Source organism: Magallana gigas, chromosome 6 (genome assembly GCF_963853765.1).
Source record: "Magallana gigas chromosome 6, xbMagGiga1.1, whole genome shotgun sequence".
NCBI classification, from domain to species: domain Eukaryota; kingdom Metazoa; phylum Mollusca; class Bivalvia; order Ostreida; family Ostreidae; genus Magallana; species Magallana gigas.
Genome location: NC_088858.1, coordinates 32,487,718 through 32,514,075, shown reverse-complemented (window position 1 = coordinate 32,514,075; position 26,358 = coordinate 32,487,718). Strand labels below are relative to the sequence as shown.

General features: G+C 34.5%; 3 protein-coding genes across 6 annotated transcripts; 2 read left to right on the top strand and 1 right to left on the bottom strand.

The window, feature by feature from the left end:
- Positions 1-2,947: 2,947 nt before the first annotated feature.
- Positions 2,948-15,187, bottom strand: LOC105320821 (BTB/POZ domain-containing protein 1). Of its 2 annotated transcripts, none has more exons than XM_034469048.2 (6): positions 15,051-15,187; positions 7,154-7,529; positions 6,038-6,984; positions 5,417-5,504; positions 4,194-4,340; positions 2,948-3,458 (listed from the first exon to the last, which is right to left on the bottom strand). In XM_034469048.2, the coding sequence occupies exons 2-6, from the start codon at positions 7,505-7,507 to the stop codon at positions 3,300-3,302; spliced, it is 1,695 nt and encodes a 564-aa protein (XP_034324939.2). In that variant the 5' UTR covers positions 7,508-7,529; positions 15,051-15,187; the 3' UTR covers positions 2,948-3,299. The 2 variants fall into 2 exon arrangements, with proteins under 2 accessions (XP_034324939.2, XP_034324938.2); XM_034469047.2 differs by lacking the exon at positions 15,051-15,187 and adding an exon at positions 8,703-8,860.
- On the top strand, positions 14,665-18,690 carry LOC136276368 (uncharacterized). Its single transcript, XM_066088254.1, has 3 exons — positions 14,665-14,901; positions 17,549-17,792; positions 18,185-18,690. The coding sequence occupies exons 1-3, from the start codon at positions 14,764-14,766 to the stop codon at positions 18,688-18,690; spliced, it is 888 nt and encodes a 295-aa protein (XP_065944326.1). The 5' UTR covers positions 14,665-14,763.
- Positions 18,691-19,086: 396 nt separating this feature from the next.
- Positions 19,087-26,142, top strand: LOC117689133 (serine-rich adhesin for platelets). 3 transcript variants are annotated; one of them, XM_066087400.1, is made up of 5 exons: positions 19,087-22,728; positions 23,087-23,281; positions 23,649-23,735; positions 23,827-23,910; positions 24,010-26,142. In XM_066087400.1, the coding sequence occupies exons 1-5, from the start codon at positions 19,110-19,112 to the stop codon at positions 24,063-24,065; spliced, it is 4,041 nt and encodes a 1,346-aa protein (XP_065943472.1). In that variant the 5' UTR covers positions 19,087-19,109; the 3' UTR covers positions 24,066-26,142. The 3 variants fall into 3 exon arrangements, with proteins under 3 accessions (XP_065943472.1, XP_065943474.1, XP_065943471.1); XM_066087402.1 differs by having other exon boundaries at positions 19,087-22,731; positions 23,090-23,281; XM_066087399.1 differs by having other exon boundaries at positions 19,087-22,731.
- Positions 26,143-26,358: the final 216 nt, after the last annotated feature.

Here is a 26,358-nt window from a genome sequence, read left to right as displayed (position 1 = left end):
TCATAGTTTTAAACCAATTAATTACCATTAAGGTTTTGAAGCTGTTAATTATAAAAAAGATAATGAGGATATATTTAATCACATTTATCACATACATGTATTTAATAAAGAAAATTGAAGAACTACTGGTAATTCATTTTGATACAGCTTTATTAGAAATTCATGACAAATTTGTATACATTTAATCAACTTAAAGCATGCATTGGATCTGTAAAGATTATAAAGTACAATGAAATTACCATTAATACATGTACAAAAAAATGTATGCAATTTTATTATCATTCAGTATTAAAAATCCTGGTAATTCAAAACAAAAAAAAACTTAATTCTCAAATAATTTTCAAACTATGAAAAATTTCAAACTATGAAAATTAAAAAAAAAATGTCAATAAGTTTGGATTACCTCTGTGTGTTATTCGTAAAGTAAAAAGTCATAAATGGCAAGGTAACAATTTACAACAAGCCTAATAATAGAAGCCATGTTTATAACATCAATTCTTTCACTAAGGCATGGGGGTGACAAAACAAAAAATAAATCATTATATTAAATATGAATAGGCAAAGGACGATAGATTAACATGAAATATCACAAGGGTTAATCTAAATCACATAAATGACATGCTGGAACATGCGTATGAACACACCGAGTCTGAACATTTCCACAATGGTGCAGATTAAAATCCCCCCAGTGTTTAGAATTTACGTAAAACTTCATACATGTAGCTCAATGAAGTTAAGCATACACTGTAGATTCCTGACTTTTCATGAGTACTTAATTCCGTGATTCAATTGTTTTCCATCAAATAGCAAGAACATAAAAATCGCAAATGCCTAATTTTTATCATAGTTTCTTGTTCATTACTGTATGGAAAATAAAAAGTGAGATTTCAAAATCGTGGGATGTGTTTTTCCCCGATTTTACGCAGATAATAATTCATCCTGTTGAATTAGGAATTTACAGTATGAATAATAGCAGATTGGTCTATCGGTACTTTAAATAAAAAGCCCTGGATGAAGATCTAGAAAAATGTAAAAAAAAATGTTTAAAGCTAAAATATTTGGATTTTTCCTTTGCTTTATTATAATTCATAGCTAAAAATATCCTATTAAAATTTTAAAGCAGCTGATTTGGTGGTTCTTTTGTTGACCATCCAGTACCCTTAACAGAAAACTTTAAGTGCAAGACCTTGATGTTGTGTAGTGATCCCCAAAAATGCTGAAGTGAATATTAGCGCAATGTACTTTCAATTCTGTCTTCACTACATGTATCAAGTTTCTCTTAGCTACATGTAAATGTACATGTGTAGAATTAATATTAATGAAAACAAAGAAAAATACATGCACTATGAAAATATTGTATGTACATTTTCTTCCTTATAACAAGTCTGTCAAGAGAAGTTGTTATCTAGAGAATATCACTCTGGAGGAAATTATTTGTTATTTAAACTATCCGAGATTGCACATACAGTGTATTGTATACATAGCAATGACTTGTAAAGCTGTGCAAAATTCAAGATCAAATCTACCAGTGGAAACAGAAGAAGTCTTAACTAAGTATCAGCTTTAAAGCAACTGGTTGAAGTATCCAAAAACTGATGTATGTACGGGTACCTGTTTTCCAAAAATATTTCATGCTTAACCTGATTTTGTTTTTTCACATATACAGGGATGGGGTAATGGTAATTTGTAATGGTAATTGAGTGTAATTAATTACAAATTTTGATGTAATTGTAAGTAATGTGTAATTGGGCACATTTTTAATTACATGTAATGGTAATTTAATTAATTACTTTCAAAAAAGGCATGTAATTCCAATTACTTTTCAATTACTTTCAATTACACACTGATGTACCTATAAATATGAAACTGTCCACTACCCATTGTTTCCCACACTATCGTGGTACAAGGTCAAGTTAGGAAGAGTAGTAAAAATCATTGAACTATTAATTTATCATATTCATTTTACTAATTTTTTCAGTGATATTTAATCATATAAAGTTTTCCCAAATTTCATTAGGCACATGTATTTGATGATTTGCTTGAGCTATTTTCTTTTTTAAAAAAAATTATTTTCATTCTTATTGTAATAATTAGTGTGTCAATTATCATTGAATTAGTTAAACAAAAATAACTGTTTAATTAACAAACAAAATCAGTGTTACCTAAATTATATAAACTATCAAGTCCTGCTTTGTAATTGATAGCCTAAAATACATAGAGCTAAAATGTATGGCTTCAAATGGGTTTTAAGTTTTAGATGCAAAACATGTCCACAGGGTGTATGTGTTCCCTTATTGTAAACATTTGATAAATAGGTATAAAACAACAGGTGTGAATTTTGTTTTGATAACAATTATAGTCTGCCCTCTACCTGATATTAACCTGTATTTTTGGCATTGTATTTATGAAGAAAAATAGTGGATATAAATGCAAAGGAGAAAATTTTCAGACAAACGTTTTGCATGCAGAAATACTTTAGTTGACAGGACAGGTGTATGTTAGGGGATATGACTTTTAAATGTTTATTGAATATCAAGGTGGTACATGTATTTGGACACTTCCACATTGTGACAACCTGCATTTTGAAATAAACATTAAAACCACATTTATTTTTTTCTTTCCAAAAATTGTTACCTATCAGAGTAGTTAGCAAATTCTAAAAGAGTGAATTCAAAGTATTTTGATAATGACGAAATTTTATTCACATTATAGACATACCTCCTTCAATGTTTATACATGTATGTTGTAGCTACCGATACAACATGGTTTTAGTAAATTTTGATGAAAATGTAATTTGTAATTTAATTAATTACATCTGCAAAGTAATTGTAATTTAATTAATTACATTTGAAAACTCTTGTAATGGTAATGGTAATTCAATTGAAGGATTTAAGCAAGTAATTGTAATTTAATTAATTACTTTCTATTGTAATTGACCCCATCCCTGCACATATACATGTATGAACATACCGGTATATACATGTATAACAATTTCAGAAAAAGAGGAGAAATACCTTTTCGCCTGAGAGATATCAAATTGCAGATCTTGTAATAACAAAAATACAAAGGATTGATTGAAAATATCAGTTTTCAACACATATATGCTATCAATAGCAACATTAAGAATACACCAATCCATTGTTAGTACAATTATATATCACAATTCAAAGCACAATAATAAATACACACTTTCTTTATCACTTGCTCAGTTTGATGTCATTTGCCATCATAGCTCTTCTGAATTGTCGCATATTACGATCACAATCACGCAACTTCAGTCTCGTCCACTTGATTTGATTCTATGTGTAGAAAATGATCTCTGGGATTTGTCCGTCTTCCACCGAGGTTCCATTGTTGTTGCCGGAGGCATAGGTAAACTGAAACGTAACCTTTCCGCCTGACACAGATTCGTGGGTGACCTTCCGCAGTCCTTTGGCTCCGTAGTAAGAATCTGGACCCTGAATTAAAAATTCACATTAATGAATGCTTTGTATAGAGTATTTAAGTGAAAGAAGAAGATTATCAGCAAATAATTTGATATCCTGTGACTAAGATCGAATACTGTATACAGGGTTATTTTCGCCTGTGTTATTTTCACCCTTCTACACTGGCAAAGAGTTTTGCCCCATCTTGACTTCGCCCTGGGCAATTGCATTTAAAGAGAAAGAGAGAAAGCATTTGAGACACTGGGATTTTGCCCAGTCTTAAATTCATCCATGGACAATGAGGGTGAAAAGGGCATAAAATTAAACAGGGGGCAAATATTTCCTTGTATACAGTATTGCTATCTACAATAACATGACATGTAAATGTAGTGCCTTTAAGTATATTATGCAGTAAATGTGTAGGCAAATCCAAATGCAAGTTAAAAATCAACAAAATTGCATTCAGAGCAAAAAATTAAAAGAAATACATGTACTATATTCTAAGACAAATCAAATTGTGTAATACTGTATACAGGGTTATTTTCACCCCTCTTCACTTGCAAACAGTTTCACTCTGTCTTGAGTTAGCTCAGAAAAGTTGTGTTTAAAGAGACATAATTTGAGACATGGGAATTTGCTCATGCAGTCTTAAATTTGTCTGCTGACATCCAGTGCAAAAGGGGCGAAAATAAAACAGGGGCGAATATTTCCCTGTATGCAGTAAATTTTTCTATTCAAAATTGCAGAATTTTTAATTTTCAATATTACTTTCAGAGTAGCACAAGCTGTGTAGCTGATGTTGGGCAGTATTTCCACGGGTTCCTTGAACATCACTCTGAAGGTGTTGTTTGTCCCGTCACACAGGAAGGTCGTGTCGTTCTGACCCATCACCTTCAACGAATCCGACTGAATGACCTGCAAAATAAGTAGAAAATTCACATTTCTATCAAGTTTTAGTGACCCAGGTATTAAGCAATAGCAGGGTTGCAAATAACATTTTCAAACCCAGGGACCATGTGGGCTCCCAACTTTTAAATTTATACAAGCCCACAATAATTTATAGGGGCCCACTAATATTCACAATGAAGTGAGTTTATAATATTAAAATATATACAAGTAGAATAGGAATTGTTAAGTGCCATTATTGATTTGAATTAGATACAATTTATTAAATTTAATTCTTTTTGTATTCATACATTTGTTAGCTTATAATGACAAATAAAATTAGTCTCTGTATTTCTGTGTATTTTGAAGGTAATTGCCACTAATTGGTCCAACCCTTTGACCCCGTTACAACCATTATATAAAAAGTTTTAAAGATAACTGCAAACAAACGGTTTTATGATTATTTTAGCATTAGTTTGGCAGAGTTATCAACTAATTACAAGTTACCAACTAATTGTAACATCAACACTAAAAGTAATAAACATTGATTGCAGAGTATGTGGTTGCATCACCCGTATTTATAACCCCTGAAGATATGACAATCTCGAGTTATTAATTACAACAGGGGTTAACTGAGGCTGTAAGAGCGTCTTCAGAATTAATGAAATGATTGTCAACTCATAATGCAGGGCGACTTCAACTTCTCCTTCAGAGGAAATTCCGGTGAAGTTACCGATCAAAAAGCTACTTTTTCATCTAAGTTGGTCCTTGATTGCCAAAAAAATTTATACTCGCTGTGTGGGCAACTAAAACTTTGAGAAATAGTGGCCCACAGTAAAAATTACTTGCGTTATCGAGTGGGCGAGTGGTTATTTGCAACCCTGTATAGGGATGTGATAATGAAAGGATGAGGAGCTTTTGTGGAATTTGATGTGACTCCTAAGTTTGCTAACCAAATTTCACAGTTGTACATGAACTATTTATCCGTAGATGCAAACACGTAAAAGTTTTTTTTTTCTTCCCAAATTGACAATGGAGTGAACATCTAGATAATGCTTAGCCTATCTGCTGCCTCTGTTTTCCTGTGAAGTGTTTTTGATACTGACCTGAATGTTGACTTGGTATTCAGTTGGTCCGTGGATACTTCCATAAAGTCCGAAACCAACCACAAAAATCCTCCTGTTCACCATGAACCTACAAAGAACATCAGAAACTACTGGTACTGTTGGGCATGTACAAGTTTCAACTTACCGGTACATGTACATAAATCACAAACTTCTACATCATAAACTCAACAGTTTCTAAACAATCTTGTGTCGAAACCATTTGTTTATCATATTTATATATTATATACAATACAACAAAATATGTCCATTGACAGTAGAATCAAATGATAATTTAAATAGTACTGTGGTATCGTTAATTCATAGCCATCCTTTTCGAAGATTTAGTTGAATTTGAATATTCAAGTTTGGGTACAAAATTTGCAGACAACCGTCATATTAATTAAATTAATAGCAAATGTGACATACATTTAAAACTACAGCTAACATTTGAGTTCATGGATCAATAAAAAAAGGGGTTCAAAACACAATCTATGTAAGGAAGTAATTTGAAATGTTAAATGCTTTGGAAGTTATCCATAACACATGAATAGTGAGATTTATAGCATATGTAGATGTAATACAAATCATACAAAATGAATAAATATATATGTAAATTCTAACCTTATTCTGTCACTGGTACCACTATATCCCCATCGGCTCTCAATCTGACAGAAGCGAGACACCACTTGTTCCTTGCCCGTAAGACAACAGCGAGGCACGTCAAGAAAGCTGATCTGGGGTTTGGGGTTGACGGTGAAGTACAAAAAGAGCTGCACCACCTCTCGATCTTGCAGCAGTCCACTTTGCGCGGCACCTTGAGCAAACTCTTCCACATTCATCAGCGGAAAACGAATCAGGGACAGAGCTCTTCCAAGAACACTCCGCTGGTGTTCGCTTGACTGAGCCAAGTTTCTCCTGGCGCACTCCGCCTCTGACCATCGGCAAACTGCTGCAAAGAGTTTGCATTCCCTGATGCCAAGCGTGTCTCGTTCTAACACTACACAGAGAGTGTCATTGTCAATGTCTGTAAAACCATCAGCCATGATTGCTTCAGAGGTGTTCTTATCGATGGTCTCCAAGCACAGTGAAGCCAGTTGGGGCTCATCGAAAAGCCGAGCCTGGGTTAACAACATGAATGCATTATCACTACTTAAATTGCGTTTTAGGAACTCTACACATGCTCTCTCCAAAGCAGGCACTGCGTATTTCTTTGCTGTGTACAGAGTCGTCATAACGGTGTCTGAGCAAATCGTAACCTCGTCAGAATAAAGAAATTTGAGCAGAGCCAAAAAAGCTTCTGGTTCCACATCAGGGATTTCAATCACTTCCTCTGAGGTGGCCATTGGTCCATTAAACTGGGCATCGAAAACAGCACTTCCAACTGACAAAATGAACTTGTGGGCTGGAATCTTTTGCTGATTGGGCAAGGTCCCGACTAGAAAGTGGATGTCACACATAATTTCTGTGTTATATAAGTAGTGCAGGCGCTCTTTTATGGATGTTTTCGTGGACTGCCAATTGTATGGTGCATTACCATGTCCTACTGACCCGCTAGTGGCATTAATCACCTAAAATAAACCAACACAACAGAGTCTAAACATCTACATGCAAGTTTATATGTAAATCAAATTAATCAATACAATTTAAGTATAAAAATTCACACAAAAAAACTGCCCTGTGCATAAAAACTTAAAAATGTTAAAGAGTCAATAAAAAAAATTAAAATTTTGAGGTTACCTGTTTTTCAAAATCTGTTAGACTATTTGCACCTGAGGAGAGAGATCCAGCAGCTAAAGCAAGTGGCATATATGTAGGACTAGAGCACAGAGAGTTGTTGGCAAAGGAGGCTGATGGAGAAATGGTGGTTGTGGTCAGGTTATGTGCACGTGCCTCGGAGGGTTTGACGGATAATGCACCGCTAAAGTGCTGACTATTTTCCGCCTCTGCGGAGGAGGAAGAGGCACCATGAGTGGGCTGTGGATTTCTGTGGGTTGCATTTGCAGAATGATTCTTTTGTGATGTTACTTGATTTTTAGCTTTTTCCTCTGCATCCTCACTCTGGTCTTTTCCGGGAGGTTTGCTTCCTTCCATTGCTGAGTTTGTTCATTAATTACTAATGAGTGTGGAGGAAGAAAAAATTACATGAATTATTAGTGCATATAATATGATGAATTGTTAAGTTGTGAGAGAATAATTACTAGGTTCTGTATTAAATAGAATTCAATATTAATTAGCATTCATAGTCAATTCTCCTTTTTTGTTACTGGTATTTAGTTATATTTACTGCAGCTTTTGAATATAAATTATTAAATAAAGAATTGTTCATGCAATGTTACATGACAACAAGCTTATGCATTCTCCATAATCAAAGATTCATGCAGTCTTTCATTAAAAATTAAAAGGGTTTAAAACTTATCACTACAAAAAATATTTAGATAATTTTAATAGTACAAAGTAACAGAAAATCTACATCATACATCTTCTTTTTTTTTTTTTACTTTTCCCCATAAAATTCCATAATTAAGGAATAGTAGAGTCCTTGTATCCTTAAAACATATACCCAAACTTACATTAAAGATGATGAGGATGAGGATGATGTTGTGACCACAGACCATGGTCAAATATTTGGGGCATGACAGATCACGGGCAACCTTCGTGCCAAATACATGTGTATGCATTTCTTAAATGTTTTCCCTTGAATATTTCGAATGGAATCAAATGCCAAAAGGATAGAAAAATTAGAATGTGAAAATACAGTCAAACTCAATTATCTCGAACTAGAAGCCTTCTAGGGAATGTTTAAAAACTTCGCGATATCCAAATATTTGAGATATCGAGGGTAAAATACTTCAAAAATAAGTGGTTGATACTAATATAAATCACTTCAACATATCCACTGAATTTGAGATATCAGTGTTCGAGATATCAAAGTTTAACTGTGTATGTCTGCCAAAAAATTGAAATTTGCCTGTAATTGGACAAATGGATACACTGCAAGATGGGTCCATCAGATGTTATTTTCAACACCCCCCTTTCTACCAGATTCATTTTTTGGTGGGGTTGTATCAACATCATTGTCAATAAAACGTGCATGCACATCAAATTTTAATCTGCATAGCATTCAATTATTTTTATGGTTAATTCAGGTCCCCGAACGACTAGAACAGCAGAAGGAAGTCATTATCTGCAGGTAAAAAATAATCAGCCTACATGAAGCTATAATTTACTCATAATGTAGCTATGCACCAAGAACCAAATATTCAAAATCAAAACTCTGTTTACTTACTGTGACTAGAGAATTCGTTATTATTTTCCCACTGTGTCTTGTGCTAAAAAGCCACAAGCAGTTTTAATAACAACTTCTCTCTTCTTCTTTTTTTTTTTAATAGAAAAAATGAACCGGAAGTTCATTGTATTTTGATCGAACCCGATCAGAAATCAATTCGTTAGTTTTGTACAATAATATTTGCATTTTGTTAAATGTTTGCTGTTTTAATAACTTGTTTGGTTCTTATAAATAATTTATAATCTACAATAAATTACAAATACCTTTAGAACATACATATAATAAAGATTTCTTTTGTTTTGATCATTAAGGTCAATAGACACGCTGTAACTCCTATTCGTTTGTTAGTCCTATCCTATTCTAGGCGCTTTAAATACTGGAAAGAAATTATGGTCTGCATGTATATAAACAATCGTTAAATCAAGCCTTGGTGAGTAATGCATTTCAAATATCCATATTTAGCTTTATATTTTTTGCATAATATATTTTTGTCGCTTAGAAGTGAAACTTTCATTTAATAAAACTTGATATTGAGTGTCAGCATAGTCTCTGGTGTCAGGTTAAGTTGGGCCACAAGCACATGAATTTTTATCAATCAGTCGCTCAATAAGCCAAATATAAAAAAAAATCTTCCTCCTCTACATACAAATACACAAGGGTGTATTCATATATATATAGAGATGGTAGAATTTTTTTTTGTTTGGCTTATTGAGCGACTGGTTGATAAAAATTTAGGTGCCTATATGGTTGGGCACACAGCACTGACAGGCTGACAGGGGCTTGGTTGTTGGATAGTGGAGTTTTTAATTATTTGTTCCCAAGACAAAATTGGTTATAGTTGGTAAGATGACAAAATTGATTATAGTTGGTAATCCTAGGTGTTTTTCTGTGTATTGCAATAAAATCATTTGCTAACCCCCCCCCCCCCATTTAAAATCATGTTTGAAAAGGTGTATTCAATGTACATTAAAAAAAGTAAAGGGAATCATATTTGTCTTTGGAAATAAATCCAACAACTGAGCCCCTGTGGTTGGGCAGTTACCCTATTGAGGAATGATTACGCTAAATGGGAATTATTCCTCTTTTCTGCAACAAAATTCGTTAACTCCACTCAAATGCAGAATTTTCTTGATGTTTGCCAAAGAAATCGAAATAGGCCTCAAAACTCTCCATTCTTTTTCCATACAGAACTGTTTTTGGCATATATACATTACCAGGGGCGGATACAGAATTTGTGGTTAGGGGGGGCGTGGATAAAATTATTGAGGCAGGGGGTCTGGGGGCCGCCTTGAGGCCCCCCGTGGGTCCAGGGCAAAGCCCTGGTGGGGGCCCAGGGGGTGAAGCCCCATGAAGCTCCTGGGTTTTCGTGTATTTTGAAGGTTAAACCAGGCTCAGAATAGTGGTATTTTTTTTAGTTATGTACACCTTTAAAAGATGAAATAAGCAATAAAAATAAACAAACAAGATAAAGTTTTCATTTCTTTTAATCACAAGACTTCTGCCATCTACTTTTTCCTTTGGTGCTTACTTCCTTTACACAAAAGCCTATAACATATATATATAACATTTTGACACATATTGTTACTTATACCTAATACATGTATTGGATTAAAAACAAAATATTTTAGGCATTCATGAACTCCCCAAATTAACCAGGTTATCAAAGTTACAACATTCTAATGACGTTACGGTATCCGAGCCCCTATTATCTTCAGTATTCTTATATTAAAAAAGTCTATTTACCTAGAAAAAATTTCAAAAAATATACAGTAATTAATTAATGATTGCACATAGACCATCTGGTTTTAAATGCAATTATATATTTACCTTCGACCAGCTTTTAAATATTCAGAAATTTTTGCTTGCATCGCAATAGGGAAATGACAGCGCAGTCTACAATTGAAACAAAACTGCTGGGATTTCCAGTCGATTCTTGGTCGAAGCCCCAAGTTCAGGGCCCTGGGGAATTTGATGCAGCCATTTAATGAAATGACCAACACTGCTTGTTTTAAATACAGTTTAATTGGTTTGTTATCAGAACCTGTCAACATGCATTTGGATCAGATGTTTATAGATGTTTATAGAGCAGCAGAATTACAGTCAGCATAGCACAGCTGGTGTATCAATGAGGTGTAACATTGAGTCAGGCATAATTATAAATAAAGTGAAACACAAAATGCTAACTTTTCTATGTAAAATTTATCAAATCATCTACAGTCATGCATACTTTGAAAATTTTAGGGGGGGCGTGTGCCCTCCACGCCCCCCCCCCCCTTAAATCCGCCAGTGATTACATAGTTCAATTTAAATATGACATCTCTTTTTGGATGTAAATTTACGATGAATTATATCATTGCAAATAAAGTTTTGGGGACACTGAAATCCCCATCTGTCTTTCTATCCAATCTGTGTTTTTCTGTAGACATTACTTTGTTCTCACTTTTACTTTGAAACAATAATTTATGGAATAATCTGAAAACTTGTGCATAAGTTGAACACAAGCTGTAGATTTTTATAAAGATTAGACAAGATTTCATGGAAAAGTATGGGAGGTAATCCCTACAGATTCGTTGAATAAAGCAACATTACTGTAAACATCCTGCAGGATATAAATATTCGTGGCCAAACCCCCTGTGTCTGAGATTGGTTGATGACAAGGTGCCCCCATCTCTCTCCCAGTAACCCTCTAATTGCTCATTCTGCGCTGAGAGTGTAAGATTACCTTTCCCACCATCCACAGCTTAAGGGTTAATGTCACGATTTTGGTCAAATTTATTTTCTATATTTGTTGTTTATAATGCTTGAGTAATGCATTTCTAATGATCAATTAAAGTGTCAGTCAGAGAGTTAAAAGCAAGATACAGAGATCACGAGTCATTATCTGAGACATCATGTATAGGGAATCAAAGTACTGATAGTACTGATTAGGAGGCATCATTTCGGAAGAAATTAAACTAATGGCAATGTATGATTTTTTTTATTTAAGAAAAAAAAACCGCCCGCTTACCGCTTATCATGTTAGAATATTCATGAAGCGGTTAAGTATTATGGTAATTTAAGGTCGCGAGGATATGAGTTAGGTAGATGATATTAAAATAATTAGTGTTGTTCTCTTATTTTTACCTTATAAGCTTGCTATATTACTACATAAAGGTGTTTATTCTTTACAAAAAAAGGAAGTAGGAAATTATTTTGCATCACAAAACAACATGGGAAACTGTACATGTTATTAAAGGCATACAAATCAAACTTGAAAAATACAATGTGAACTAGTTACTTGTATGTACACGTTTCTTTTCTTGTGTATATTTAGTTTAGTCGATATAATAATTATTTCCTGTGTATAGTGATTTGCAAACCCAAGGTAGAAAACGGCATGTCATAGAGGATTCCACACCTGTTCAAGACAAAAGATAACCTCTAAATTGCAAACGACTTCGTCTAACCGTATATACCCCCCCCCCCCCCCCCCCATCCCCTCTATCTTACAGAAGGGGTTTCTTGATTAATGAGTGTTGTCAGTCCAGATATTCTCTTATCATAATAGTTATGAGAAAGAGAGAGAGAGTTTTAAGCGTAATTTTATGTACATTCATTTGAAATATACATATATTATATATTCATAAAATTAGTATCCACAAATGAATATAGTACATTGTGATTCAATCCAGCATGCAGTTTCAGTCCGAGTCCACGTGTTACCCCTGTTAATCAAATCAACGCGCGAGGTGCACCACTGTTCCTTCCAAGATAAAGTAAAAAAGTTTCGTTCTAATAGTTTTCATTTCAAGTAAGGAGAAAAGAAGTATGCATAACAATAAAGCATTCTACACTGTTTGTGATGTTTTGATTTCACGTAAAGAGAAAGGAAGCATGAACAAGGAACAAAGTGCATGTATTCTTTACTGTTTGTAATGTTTGATTTAAAGATTGATATACTGTGTTTGTGAAGTTTGATTCGTATGCTTCTTCTTCCTCAACAGAAATCTCTCTCTCTCTTTCTCTCTCTCTCTCTCGTTAAGACTATGGACACAATAAACACATGAACTTAATTTTGCTATTTATTTTGAATTTGCAGAGAACTCAAGTTCAATTATATGGTACCAGTTTTAATGATATATATTATGGCTATTGTTTGCATCTTATAAAAGATTTTTTGTTTTTTCTATCTATTTTTTTTTTTCACGTGCGACACTCTTATAAGCTTGTAAAAACACACTGACTTCCCAAATCACTTGCGGGGGTGGGGGGGGGGGGGTGCAGCTGTAAAGAAATATACGTCTGCACGGGAGATTAATTGATACGCGAACGATATACGACAGAGACAAAGAAGCACACCATGTTTATTCATTGAACCTCATAAATATTCATTTTATCGTCCACCGCTTGATGGTGATTAAGGAATCCTCATTATTTGACGTCACGGGCAAGACAATCACAATATACGGAGGCTGTTATACAGCCTCAGCTAAAAATTGATAATCTGAAATGGGTACTGGCTTGTGGATTATACTGTGTTTGTTATTAAGTGCAACATAAATATGAATACCGGTAATTTTGCAAAATGATAAAAACCTTTTGAACTAAGTAGTCAAAATAATAGATGTGACCATAGGCAAATGAAATTGAAAATAAAAGACAATTAAGATAAGTTCTATATTTGTTTTGTACTGGTAATAGAAATATGTTGAGTTCTCCTTGTTTTTCATTTAAGATGGTATGGGACACCTGTCGATATTAATGTGGATGAAAGTACATTATATTAGAATTATTAATGGAAATACTTTCACCGTTTTATATTCTTAAAATTTTTACAATATTTGCCCCAAAAATATATTTTAAAATTGTTGGGAAAGGTAAAAATTATGAAAGCCCCAGTGGGATTCGAACTTATGACTTACATGTACAGTAATGTAGTTACCACTCTAACCCATTGCGCTACGTGTAAAGTATCCGTACCGGGAAAGAAAACATTTATAAAATTATACTTAATTTTATTGTTTATTTCGATCAGAAATACGTCACAACAAGGAGGTGTTCCATACCACCTTAAACAATTGAAGTCTGCAAATCCTGATGTGTTTCATGAATTTCGATCTCCAAGTTTACAAGCACATCAAAGAAAGTCTTAATCCTATGGGGACAGTTAGCAAGCCATGTAGTTACATTATAGCAGGATGTGAGGGAAATTTTTAAAAGACAAATGGAATCTGTCAAAACTCAGATAAGAATTCACATTCAAGGTTTTATCCTCATGAATTGAGAGAGAAAGCAAGGGGGGTATTGTCATTGTGGGAAGGGTATTGTCAATGTGTGTCTCATTTCTCAGATATTGGGTACATGTGAATTTGACATTTTGGAATTTTAAGTGTTTTAACTGAGAAGCTGTAATACACATGCCGATTCATTGAATTCACAATTCTAAAATATTGTTGTCTATAATCATGATAATAAGTCTCACAAAAATCCTATTTTAATAAATATTTATTTTAGTTGCTCTAATAAGGGAAATGTACTTTTGCAGTATTTGAAAAATTTGTCTCGTTAGGACAAATTCTATTTTGTTTGACCTATCAATTATAATCTTTGTTAACATGTAACTTTTTCATTGTATGTTTCATAAATTGCCTCTGTCATGCAATACACCATGAAAGGTTAAACTTTCAGCATATATAGGTTAGCACTGCCACTGGTATATATTCTGTTCTGATATAAATAATGACTAATATGGAAAGATGAAATGGCATGCAATTATTTATCCTGATGGAATTTAATTCAGAACGGTTGATCTCTCTCTCTCTCTCTCTCTCTCTCTCTCTCTCTCTCTCTCTCTCTCTCTCTCTCTCTCTGTGTAGATTTGTACATGTTTTGTCATGGACAATAATTTAATGTGCACCATTATAAATTTTTAAGGTCAGAGCATCACCAAATTGCTCTAAGATTTGATAAACATAAGGAGGGACTAAGGATGGCATTTAATTAATGTCCCAGCCATTCTCTGTTTTAAAGCTTGCAGGATATAAATATTCGTGGCCAGACCCCCTGTGTCTGAGATTGGTTGATGACAAGGTGCCCCCATCTCTCTCCCAGTAACCCTCTAATTGCTCATTCTGTGCTGAGAGTGTCAGATTACCTTTCCCACCATCCACAGCTTGAAACCAGAAAGTTGTGGATGGCAAAGCAGAAAACTTGTGTTATGGTAGGCATTACAATTTTTTTTTTTAGACTTAACGTGTTAAGCTTATTCATGCATTACTGCTATATCTAATATCTATTGAATAAATGAACATTCATGCAATTTTTATGATTTAGAGAGCTGACAAAAATCAAATTGTACCATGTACTTACAGTTGAACGATTTTCCTCTTTCTTATCAGTGTAAAACTCTTAAACCATAACTTTTGTTGAACAGACATCATATTCACAGTTACACACAGGAAACAGTGCCAAAAAAATGATTTTAAAATAAAAAATATGCACACCTGCTGAAATATAAGATTTCAGAAACTCACTGTGTGTAGAATGTTTGCTGAGTGTGTTAAGTAAGGGGATTTGGGTGCCCAGCTGAGAAGCATCAGTGTTAATTACCAAACATTCATATTAAATAACAACAGCTAAATATATTGTAGTTAGAAGATGTAAATAACATTCAGAGCACTCAACTTCTGAAAGAAGTTTTAAAATAGAATGTTTTCTTTGATATCTTGTCTATTTCTATCAGAATTAGCTGACTCATTTTAAGAAGCATTGTGAATCACGTTATAAGAATTGTTTGATACCAGATGATTTATAAGATAGAAGCAACACTTGCAAAAGAAACAGATACTTTTAGATTCTTGACATGTAGCATGCAGCAAATGGCACAGTGGTCCCAGTCTGCCTAACTGTTGCTGGTTTAAAACCTTCCGCAATCTGTGTATTGGACAAAATACAGGATCTAATTTGCATATATACAGCTCTACATTTAGCGAGATGTTAATGTTCTTAGCTGTAAATCTTCATTGCTGTTAATCTGCTAAGCTGTAAAAATTGATTGTTGAGAACTTGTATGTAGGGAAAAGCTATTTTAATGAAAGATAGCTTGACCTGCAGATACTTGGTAGCAAGCCAATAGACATGTGTATAAATGAATATACCTGTCCTCAAGGGCAATGTTACTGAAGTATCACCAGGAAGGTTATTATAAACGGGACTATCTGTTACATTGTTTTAATCATGAAGGAAAACAAACATTTTGTTACGGTGACTGTAGCTTGAAGCAACTGACTGCAGTAATAGAGTAAACGAGAGAGACACCAGACATCACTCTCCCTTTTGAAATTATGAAGATGACATTATATAAATAGTGCCTGTTTGGGAGGGTAACAGTTGAAATTTAAACCCCGAGGAAACCATTATCAACCGACGCGAAGCGGAGTTTGACAATGGTTTTCGAGGGGTGTCAATTTCAACTGTTATCCTCCCAAACAGGCACTATTTATTTTATTATACTGAATGTCTTAAATTTTTTTTTCTGCTTTTATATAGAAATGACAAGAATTCCACGGCGAACCGTACGCGCATAATTTACGCGCATGTAACAATTCATTGTGTTACCTGTTGCTAAGTGTGTTGCTAATGCTGAGGGTAATAGAACGGATTATCAACTGCGTCTAAACCAATCAGATTTCAGTATTTAACATGAAAGTATAAAATAATTGTTGCATGGTTCCAATCTAATGACCACAAATTTTCAATTAAATGCCTGTGCGCATGTGTAACAACCCTTACATAATACATGTATATACACACACAACCACCATATCAATGCACTGTACAATGTGAGAGCACTATGAAAGTTTTAGAAAAAAGGGCCTCTAAAAATATGTGATAGAGGTTATATTTGCTGAATATCTTTGCGCATGCATTCAAAATGTTTCTGGAGAAAATCGAGGATTTTGGATGTTGTGAATATTTTGTTTTCAATGCCGTCACAATTTGACTAAATTGTATCCAAACAGTTTCAATCTATCGTTGTTGTTGATTTTTAGTTGATTTTCATGGCTAATATTAGTTGTAGGTAATTAAATTACATGTATATTCAACACCAATTTAATTAATACAATTGCAAATCAAATCTTAAATTAGCATTGCATGGATGCAAAGTTGTACATGTCCACTGTTTATAAACAATATCAATCCAGAACAAGGTCACACAGGTTTATTTTGGGTTGCTGTCAAATTTGAGTCTCGATCTGAACACCCCAAGTATAGTACATAATACTGTTAATACATAATGCCAACAATAATGATAACAGGAAAATGTCGTGGACAATTTTCTATGTAACACAATTGGATACACAAATTTTAAATTGTGTTATTGTGTCATTATTATTAGCCCTGCTTATGATCAATTATAGCCTTAATTGTTTACTAACATTTATGAGAAATGGGATACTTATATTTAACTTTCTACCCATAATGTCCCATAATAGCTGATTAACAATCCAGGTCCTGCTGGCCATTTCTTTTCTAAAAAATATAGATATATGTTTGAGTAATCAATTCAGTTCAGAATATCTTGACTTAAAAGCCACAGATTGAAACAAATGATCCTTTTGATATATGTAATCATGGTAATACATGTAATATGTTTGTATTTTTTCCGTTTTCTGTTTCACATTCTGCAACACATTGTCTTTTCTAGACAATGATTTTGTATTTTTTATCTTGTATATTAATTACTTGTACCCTGATTTCAGAAATTGATTTTGGTACCCTGTTTTCTTGGTACAGTAGATACCATTTCTTTAAAAAAAATTGTTTCTTTTAATCATGTATCTTTACAATGCCTATCTCTATTATAGAATGAAGAAATAAGCTATTACGTGAACATACCTCATGAAGATCCTGATTGGAACCGACATGTTTTTGAACACAACCTAAATGAAAATATCATGGCCACCAACCCAGGACCCTGGGACAGTGGTCAACTGCCAAATGGAAACTGCCAGGGGGTTGCCCCTCAGGGCTGGACCAGTGGAGGTTCTCAGGGAGAGCCACCAAGTTCATTCACCACAATGCCCTACCCCCACCAGATAGGGGGCATAGGTAAGAAAGTCAGAGAGACTCATTTCTCACTGGAAGTATATTGAGATACATGTAAACGAAATGAACTTTTTGAAAGATTTTAATTTCTCGCTCAGAATTGAATTTTTTGTTACTTTTGTTAATTGTGTAAGGTTTTATTTGGTATAAAACTGACTGGCTCATGTTGCTATGGAATCATTTAAGTTTACTGAATTTCAACGTTTATTGAGATGCATTTAATTGTAGTTATGTGCTGCATCAAAACTGTTTTTCATAAAATGTAGGAATATGAATTCTTAAAAAAAGGATGCCCCCAAAAAATCCATGAAAATTGAGTCACTAAAATTTTGCCGATTCCCAAGTGATTGCTCTTTACATCTGTAGTTCAACAAATTGTCCTTTGTACATTTAAGGTACAATAACCAATGGACGTATGGAACAACAGCTGTCAAATCCTCCCAACATTTACCATCCTGCCTATCAGCAATACCCAAACTCCTCAAACCAAACACCACCAATCCAGGGGAACCAGTTTACAAATGTGCTGTCAACACAAGCATCCAATATTGACGTCAGTAAAAACGCATCCGTTTATACGAATCCTTCTTCCCTTCGAACAGGAACTGTACATCCAACATCAGCCAAAAATCATTCCCATCTTCTGAGGATTCTAGCTGATTCTCAGCCCAATAACTGCCCACAAGATATGAGAATTTTTCAAGTGCCGCAACAAAATCGTAGACAAAGTAGCCATGGGAGGGATTCTCAAGAACGAATTGTAACGTCCGGTGTTTCCCTAGGTCACACAGATTGGTCACAAAACTACACTGTCCCTCCTTCCTCTCAACACATATACTTCTCCCAGCAGGGCTATCCTGAAGTCAGGAACCACACACCAGCCCAGAGTCAAGGCAAGTAGACTAATTATATTTATTCTTTATTTTTTTCTTGTCAATAGATTTATAATGGTCTTTAAATTGGTTCCTTGATTGAACTTGTTGGTATTTGCCCAAAAAAATAAACATATTTTTAGAAAACTGTTTACTAGGTTTGGTTTTATCATTTTTTTATGATGAAGATTTTTTGGGTGTTCTACAAAATATTGAGTGGGGGGGGGGGGGAGAAAGTGTGTTAGATATGAACTTATTGACAGACAGGATAGAAAAGTGACAGACAAGACAAAAGTGAAAGAAGATAAATCAGACCAAATTTTTAAAAATAAAGCAAGAAATCTTTATTTTGAACAGATTTTGCTGTGAATTTTTCCTAAGTTTTTAAAGATATGTTAATTGTAGTTTTGTTCTTTTATTTTTAGGGAGCAATTTGGTAAGAGGAAATATGGTAAGCCACGGTATGAGACAGTGCCAAGTTCCAAACCAACCTAGAATGCCGTATCCATCATGCAATTCATCACAGCGAAGACCGCCACGGCAGTACAGAAGAAACATTTCATCTCAACAGCAGACACAGTCAGCAATCACACCACAAGGTCAGCCAAGGTTCAGACCTATAGAAAACATGCAAAATATGGTGAATTCTGTGCCATTTTCATCAATGCCCGAACACTTAAGATCCATGACTTGGCAATTCTTCCAGGAGAAGTCTTCTGCCATTGTGAAAAATATTCCATCCGGTGCTAAGTTTGGGTACTATGTCCACTGTTGGCAGTTGTACGATCACTATCTTAAAAGCTTTGCTGTAATACATCCCTCTGGCTGTCCAGCATCCTTTCAGGATTTTGCAGAGACATACTTGAATCGCTTGGAAGAAGTTGGAACTTTTAAAAATTACCCTTCTCCGAGTACTTCTGCATCCCCTGCTAAAGATGAAGAGCCTTCAGATAAGTCCATTCTTGGACAGTGGTACAGGCTCCCTGATGAAAAACAGGAACAAGTAACTACTTTACGATTAGTCAGTCAAACAGAATCCGCCACGAGTAATGTGGTAACTGACAGTGTCAGTCAAACAAATGACAACACTGTCACACCCAAGCATTGTGAGCCCAGCATACATGGTACTAGTCCAACTGACACTGCTGTTAATTTACGAGATACAGATATAGCTATTAGTCCAGCTAATGCTGCTATAAATTTGGCAGATACATATTCTGATATAAGCCCAGCTAGCAATTCTCCTAACTCTGGCATTAATTTGGCTAAGACATATACTGCTATTAGTCCACCTGAATCTCCTGTCAATTTAGCTAACCGTGTGGATATTGGTAGTCAAGCAGAATACCTCACCACAAATACAAATAAAGACTTGGCTTCTATTAAAGTGGAAGCGAATGAAAGCTGGGAAAATGATCAAAACCAGAGCCCAGAAAGAGAAAGTGAAGATTCAGTGGGTTTGAATTCTGATGAATCAGATGAGGCAGTTACTGGTAAAAAGGGGAACAAAAAATTGACAGTGAAGTTACCCTTTCATCCACCATTGCATGCAAAGCAGAAAAAGAAAAGTGCTTCTGTTGACCAGAAACTGAAATTATCAGATAAAAGTTTGAAGACACTTTCAGATGTCCTGCATAAAGTGTTAATGGAGAACAAGAATATTGCTGAAAGTAATTCTATGGCTGCTTCAATCTTGGAAATAGAACCAACAGCAAAGCCCTCAGAGATGGAACCTGAATCATCTCAAGACAATGCAAGTCAAACAGTGAACAAAGAAAGACCTTGTTCAAAACAGTCAACAAAGACACCAGAATCAGAACGAATTGTTGATTTGGTGGGAGGCCCTGAAAATGGGGTTGGCAATGAATTGGAACAGAGTCACAACAAAAATGCTGAAACAAATGAAGAGACAATAAATGTTAACAAACGTAAGCGTTTCCCAACGGAAGTGGATTCAGAGAGGAAGGCTGATCAGCCATCTAAAAAGTTAAGAAAGGAGTCTGATAAAGAAGACATTGATTTGCCTCAACAGTCAGAAGATCCTGTCATCTTCAAGCAACCATCTGCTGCCTGTCAGGCAGTTGAAGATCAAAATGTTTCTATTAGGACACCTATTGAATCTTCCATGGATGAAAGTGAAAGTTCTCCAAATAGTGAAAGCATTATCAACAGTGGAAAGATGACTGATCAAAGAAGTGAAGAACAACAGACTTGTGATATGAACTCTGGAACTGAAAATCCATCACCGAAAGCTTCCAGTGTGTACCTTGAAACTCGCTCACTTTTTCCGATTCGATTCCATGGAGAAAAAGTCTTGTGTATTAATTGTGAGAATGGACAGTACTTGTTAATGAAAGAAATATTGAACAAAAACTTTATGTCACTCGCAGAGAATTACTCTGGGAAAAGCAAAAAGTCTGTTCGTTCCAAGTACTTTACCACTGTGTTTCTTGCAAAAGAACGTGATTTGAAAATTCTCTACAAGGAGTTGCCAGAAATATTGAAACCCAAAGTCAGAGAGTACATGAACAGGTCAGAAAATCCATTCAAAGTAGGACAGGGAAAACATGTCGGAATCATTCATATCAGTGATGCCCATAGACTCTATCAGTATTTCTTTGGTTTGAAGAGTTGTGGTGATAAATGCATACAGACTCTCCAAAGTGATGAAGAAAACATCTCATCACAAGAAAACTTGGACAAAAGCTCTTCAGAGGGTGAATCATTTGAGAATTTAGCAGAAAATGTTTATAGTGACTTAGCTAAACGGAAGAGTAGTGTTTCAATGGGATACGAAAGTGATGCTACGATTCCATACATGGAGGAGAGTGATGTAACTTCAAGTTACGATGATGTTGATGATGTTATCATATTGGATAATTTCAGTTCCGCTGATACAGCAGATGAATTTTCTGCATGTGAGGAGATAAAGACAGAGCAAATAGATGCTGTGGAAAATTGTCAGGATAATGTAGTGTCTGAATCAAACCAGCAGGTAGTGCAAGTTGACAAATTGAAAGAAAATGTTCAAAGTGATCAGATGGAAGATATGAATGAAGCTAGGGCTTATGGTGTTATTTCTGATGATTTCATTCCTCAAAAAACAAATATGGGGAAAGTGGATTCTGATGCTGACACTGGACAAGATATAAAAGATGATGAAGCTGAAACTAGTATGGATATTGTTGATGATGAGGCTGCACCTCAGATAAACCTTGTGGATGATGAAGCTGTGGATAGAATAGAGATATCGGATGATGATGCTGAAACTGGAAAAGACAGCATGGATGATGAAGCTGGGTTAGAAGCCAATGAATGTCAGATGCCACTGAAGGGAGGAATAGCTCCTTTGTTTGGTGAACATTTCAGATTTCTTGTGATCGATGGAATCAAATTTTACCCGCTTGCTGACTTGTGTAAAAGATTTGATGTTCAGGATCTTATTGAATGTATGCAACTGAAGAAAGACAACAAATACAAAGCGCTCAAATGCGACTGGATGGATGCCAGTTTTCTGAATAGATTGGAACCGTCATTTCCAGAAATGATAGAGAACTCAACTCTACTTGAAGAAAAAATTTTGTTTGATGTTGCCCAAAAGAAAGGAATTGATGTTATTTATAACCTATCTGAAGATGTTGACGAACGAGAAGAATGTTCCCAGCCAGTTGACATGTGTTCTCCACTCGGTTCAAAGCTGGATGATGAAAATATGTTGGTGACTTCTGAGGTCATTTCGTCATCTCTTATAAAAGAAAAGGAAGATATGCAAGATCAAAGCAACAGCATGGAAGAGAACTTGATTGGAAAGATACCTATCATCGATGGAAGGGAAACAGAGAGGTTCTTTGTTGATGAGGAGGAGAATGAGAGGGATTCTGCAGAATGCCAAGTTTTAGAAGAACCCCATACCCCAGCTCACCATACACCGACCTCTATGGAGAACACTGATGTGCATCCACCCGACACTGTTTCTTGCAACATCCCAACTCAAGTGTCGTCGGAGAAGAGGCAGATACAGAGAAATTTGTCCCAGGATTTTACTGCAGTTGAAGTTCAGCAAAAAAGTAGTAAGTTTTCAATGGAAAAATTACAATTTTTAGGGAGGGGGGATCCAGAAAATTAGCACTGCCTTCAAATTTGCCTGGTCTGTGTATCCCTGTCAATCAACTGAATTGAGGTCCCTGATTGGCCGTTAGAAAATGATTTACTTTTGTTTACTTGTCTTAGAAAGACTTTGTTGAGGTCATTTTAACACCCAATTTATATAGACATGAATACACAAGCGAGCGAATTTCTCATGGGGCTTTACACCTTAAACAATAATGCTCCATCCCTGACCTGAACCTGCTTAAGGTAAACCTTTAACACTTATCTGTACAAAATTTTCTGTCAGCAATCAGCATACTCTTGCATATTTTGTAGAAGAAGATAGTAGTCTGACGGATTTGGACGGTTTCAGCGTGTTCCTGAACTCCCTGGAAACCAACAATAACAACCAGAATGCCAGTGATGCCATGGTGGAGCCACGCCTCCTTCAGGAGGTCAAGGCCACTCTCTCCAGCATACCACTGACTGCAGACTCTGAACAAATCGACCAAACCCTTCAAAGGTTCTTCAGTAAGTCTTTTTTTTTTTTAGGCAAGTAATTTATGATAATGGATTATGTTATTGATTCAGAAGTGAAGTCATTAAATAGTACGTGTTTGTACATGTGAAAATTGAGGTGTAGTTTCTGTACTGACTTTCTAACAATTATTTTTGCTCTATCATTTCCCTTCCTGTTTCACACTGGACTAATTGAAATTCAAGGGAGATAACCTGTTTTTGACAGATTTGTTGGGACTTTATGACATACAGTCAATTTTATATGAAGAATGATCAGTGTTTTTTGTCAATTGAGATTGGATGGATAAGTTTCTTCAGAGTTTTCTCTTTTATTTGGAGCTTGATCTTTCTCAATTCTTATATTGTGATTGTTTTGAAGAATCCTGCAAAGAAACATGTGCTGGGTCTCATGAGATTGTCACCAAAGCATTTGTATCTGTGTTGAAACAGAACCTGATTTTGCAAAGTAAGTTAATTAACAGCAGTGAGCCATAATCATCAATTTTGATTTGAAAAGAGCAGATTTCAGCAATACATTTCTTCTTGTTTGTTAACAGATGAACTCAACACCTTGCGCTCGAGTATCTCAGAGCTAAAGGGAGACAAAGAGAAATTGGATGCTGCTACACAAAGATGTAGAGGTAAGTGCATTGTAAAAATCAGAAACTTTTTAGCTTTTGTAATTGAATGACAATTAAGGTGAGCTACAGTCATTAATATTTGTTGTTTTTTTAAATCAGATATTACAAAACAAATGGAAGACATTGAAGAAGTGTTACTAATGGAAGGAAAGTGATGTCATTTGATGGAGTGAACAACCTTAGATTAAAGCATTAAGTTTGATCATACTGCACCATCCATTTTAAATCTGAAATCTGGAAATCTGTATAATCTATATAAAATCTGACATCCATAGAAACTGAAGCAGCTTTGTAAATAATTGTACTGATATTATCTGTAAAACTTAAACCGTCCATTTATACATTGATGATTGATGCATGTATTGTCTTTTATGGGTAAATATTTCAATCATGTAATCTGTGATTTCATCTGTATTAAAATCTGCAGTTATTGTGTGAATACTGGAATATCATCTGTAAGCTTTATCATCATTGTGAGTACGCAAGTACTGATTTCCTTACTTATGTAAAGCATGCAAACATAGAAATTGTTTTTAAATCACGGCAAGTTCTGTGCAAGTTTGGTGTTCATTTTACCAATACATCAATTATATGATACATGTATTACCTAAACATGATTGTACCAGTTTATTGAAATATGACCATGTTGATACAGAGATCATCTGTTAAACTGCAATATTCCAATGTTGACATAATTTTAGAAACTAACCACTCTTTAATTTTCATGGCACCCCTTAAATATTTTAATTGACAGCCATGCCTTGTCTCAGGTCATATTATTGCCAAAAAATATGGTTGTGAAATCCACACATGATATTATTTTTGACAATTTTGTATTGTTTTCAATCGATCTGTAGAGATATTCTTATCCTGTTTAGTACATGTACTTAATATTGCCAATGAGACAATCAATCAAATGTGTTCCCGATGATGTATCAATTGTTATCTTTTTTTAAGGGGGATTTGTTTCCATAAGTTTAATAACCATTGATGGGTTAACATATTTTTGGTCAGCACTTATGTATGTCAAATAAAGTATTTTTCTGCTGATTGCCACAAAGTGTTCAAAATCAATACATGTGACCGTATATGCAATCAAAAATGAACAATTTATGTATTTTGTAATATGTTCTACTTTCATACGCTGGTACACCTTATTTTTTTTATATTTATGTTAATTTTCTTTTCTTGTTTAACATAATTTTACAGTATTTGATTTGTCAATTCCTTTCTATATGATCAAGAGAGATATGAGGGGAAATTGCTTTGTCCATGTGTTCAATATTGGCTTTCCATGATGAAAGCAAAATGTCTTCCTACTTCGAAAAACTTTTTTTAATAACATGTTCGCATAAAAGAACAGTGCAAGTGGCTTGTTTTTACATTGTGTGTTTAAAACAATGTATGGGTAATGGCCCATTTGCATCATTACAAATGTATGTTTCATAGATTGAAACTCACAAGGAAGATTTTGTATATACACATACAGTTTTTACCGTTGAAGTTTGCATTATTATGCTCAGTTTGCTAGACTTTGTAGCATTTGAACTACATCAAAAACAATAGTTAATAAACTCAGGAAATCTGTAGTATGAAAATGATCATACATTTAGAAATCTAAATTTCTTTCCAGATATCCTTTGGTTATTCATATTTTCTTGACTCATTCTTAGAAAGTAAACTGTTCTAGCTGCCAAATCACCTACAAAGACAAAAATTTACTTTTCGATATTTTTCATTGTAAACATGCATGTAAAGTGTACAGTTTTTGATTTTTGTATGACACGTTCTTTTATATTTTTGTTATTTGACAACTTCTTGTTGGATTAGTTTACTATGTATTAACATGCAATTGTTTATCAACATAGTCAAAAATTGAATCAGTTGTATTCTGTATGAAAATGATTTGAAGAACAAAATGAAGATGATTTATTGTTTTTTACAGGTATTAATGTACGGGTAATTTTGGATTTTGATTCTCATAGCAATTGTACAACCAGGTCTGGTACTTATTGTTTTGCAACCATAGTACAAGTACCAAATACATATAGTGAAAAGTACTTTTTCTGTATGTAGGGTTACTTTGGGGCAACTAAACTAATTAGATTTTGTTTAAATTAAAATTCCCGCCAAAACATTTCCATTCACTTTGTAATCAATTTTTTTTAACAACCATTTCAAATTAAGCACAAATTATAATACATGAATTGCCTAAGAAAAGAGGGGGGGGGGGGGATAACAGTAAAATTGTCACATAATTGACAGGGGATTTTTTTTTTGGGGGGGGGGGACAGTTTATTCACTATTCCTCTTGCATGTGAACATAAATGTTTTACCAGTAGTTTTTTTTTTTCATATGGGGATTTTGAAATTACACTTGAAATTCTATTTTAAATTCTCCAATAGTTAAAAGTGTACAGCATTGTTACATGTACTTGATTATGTATA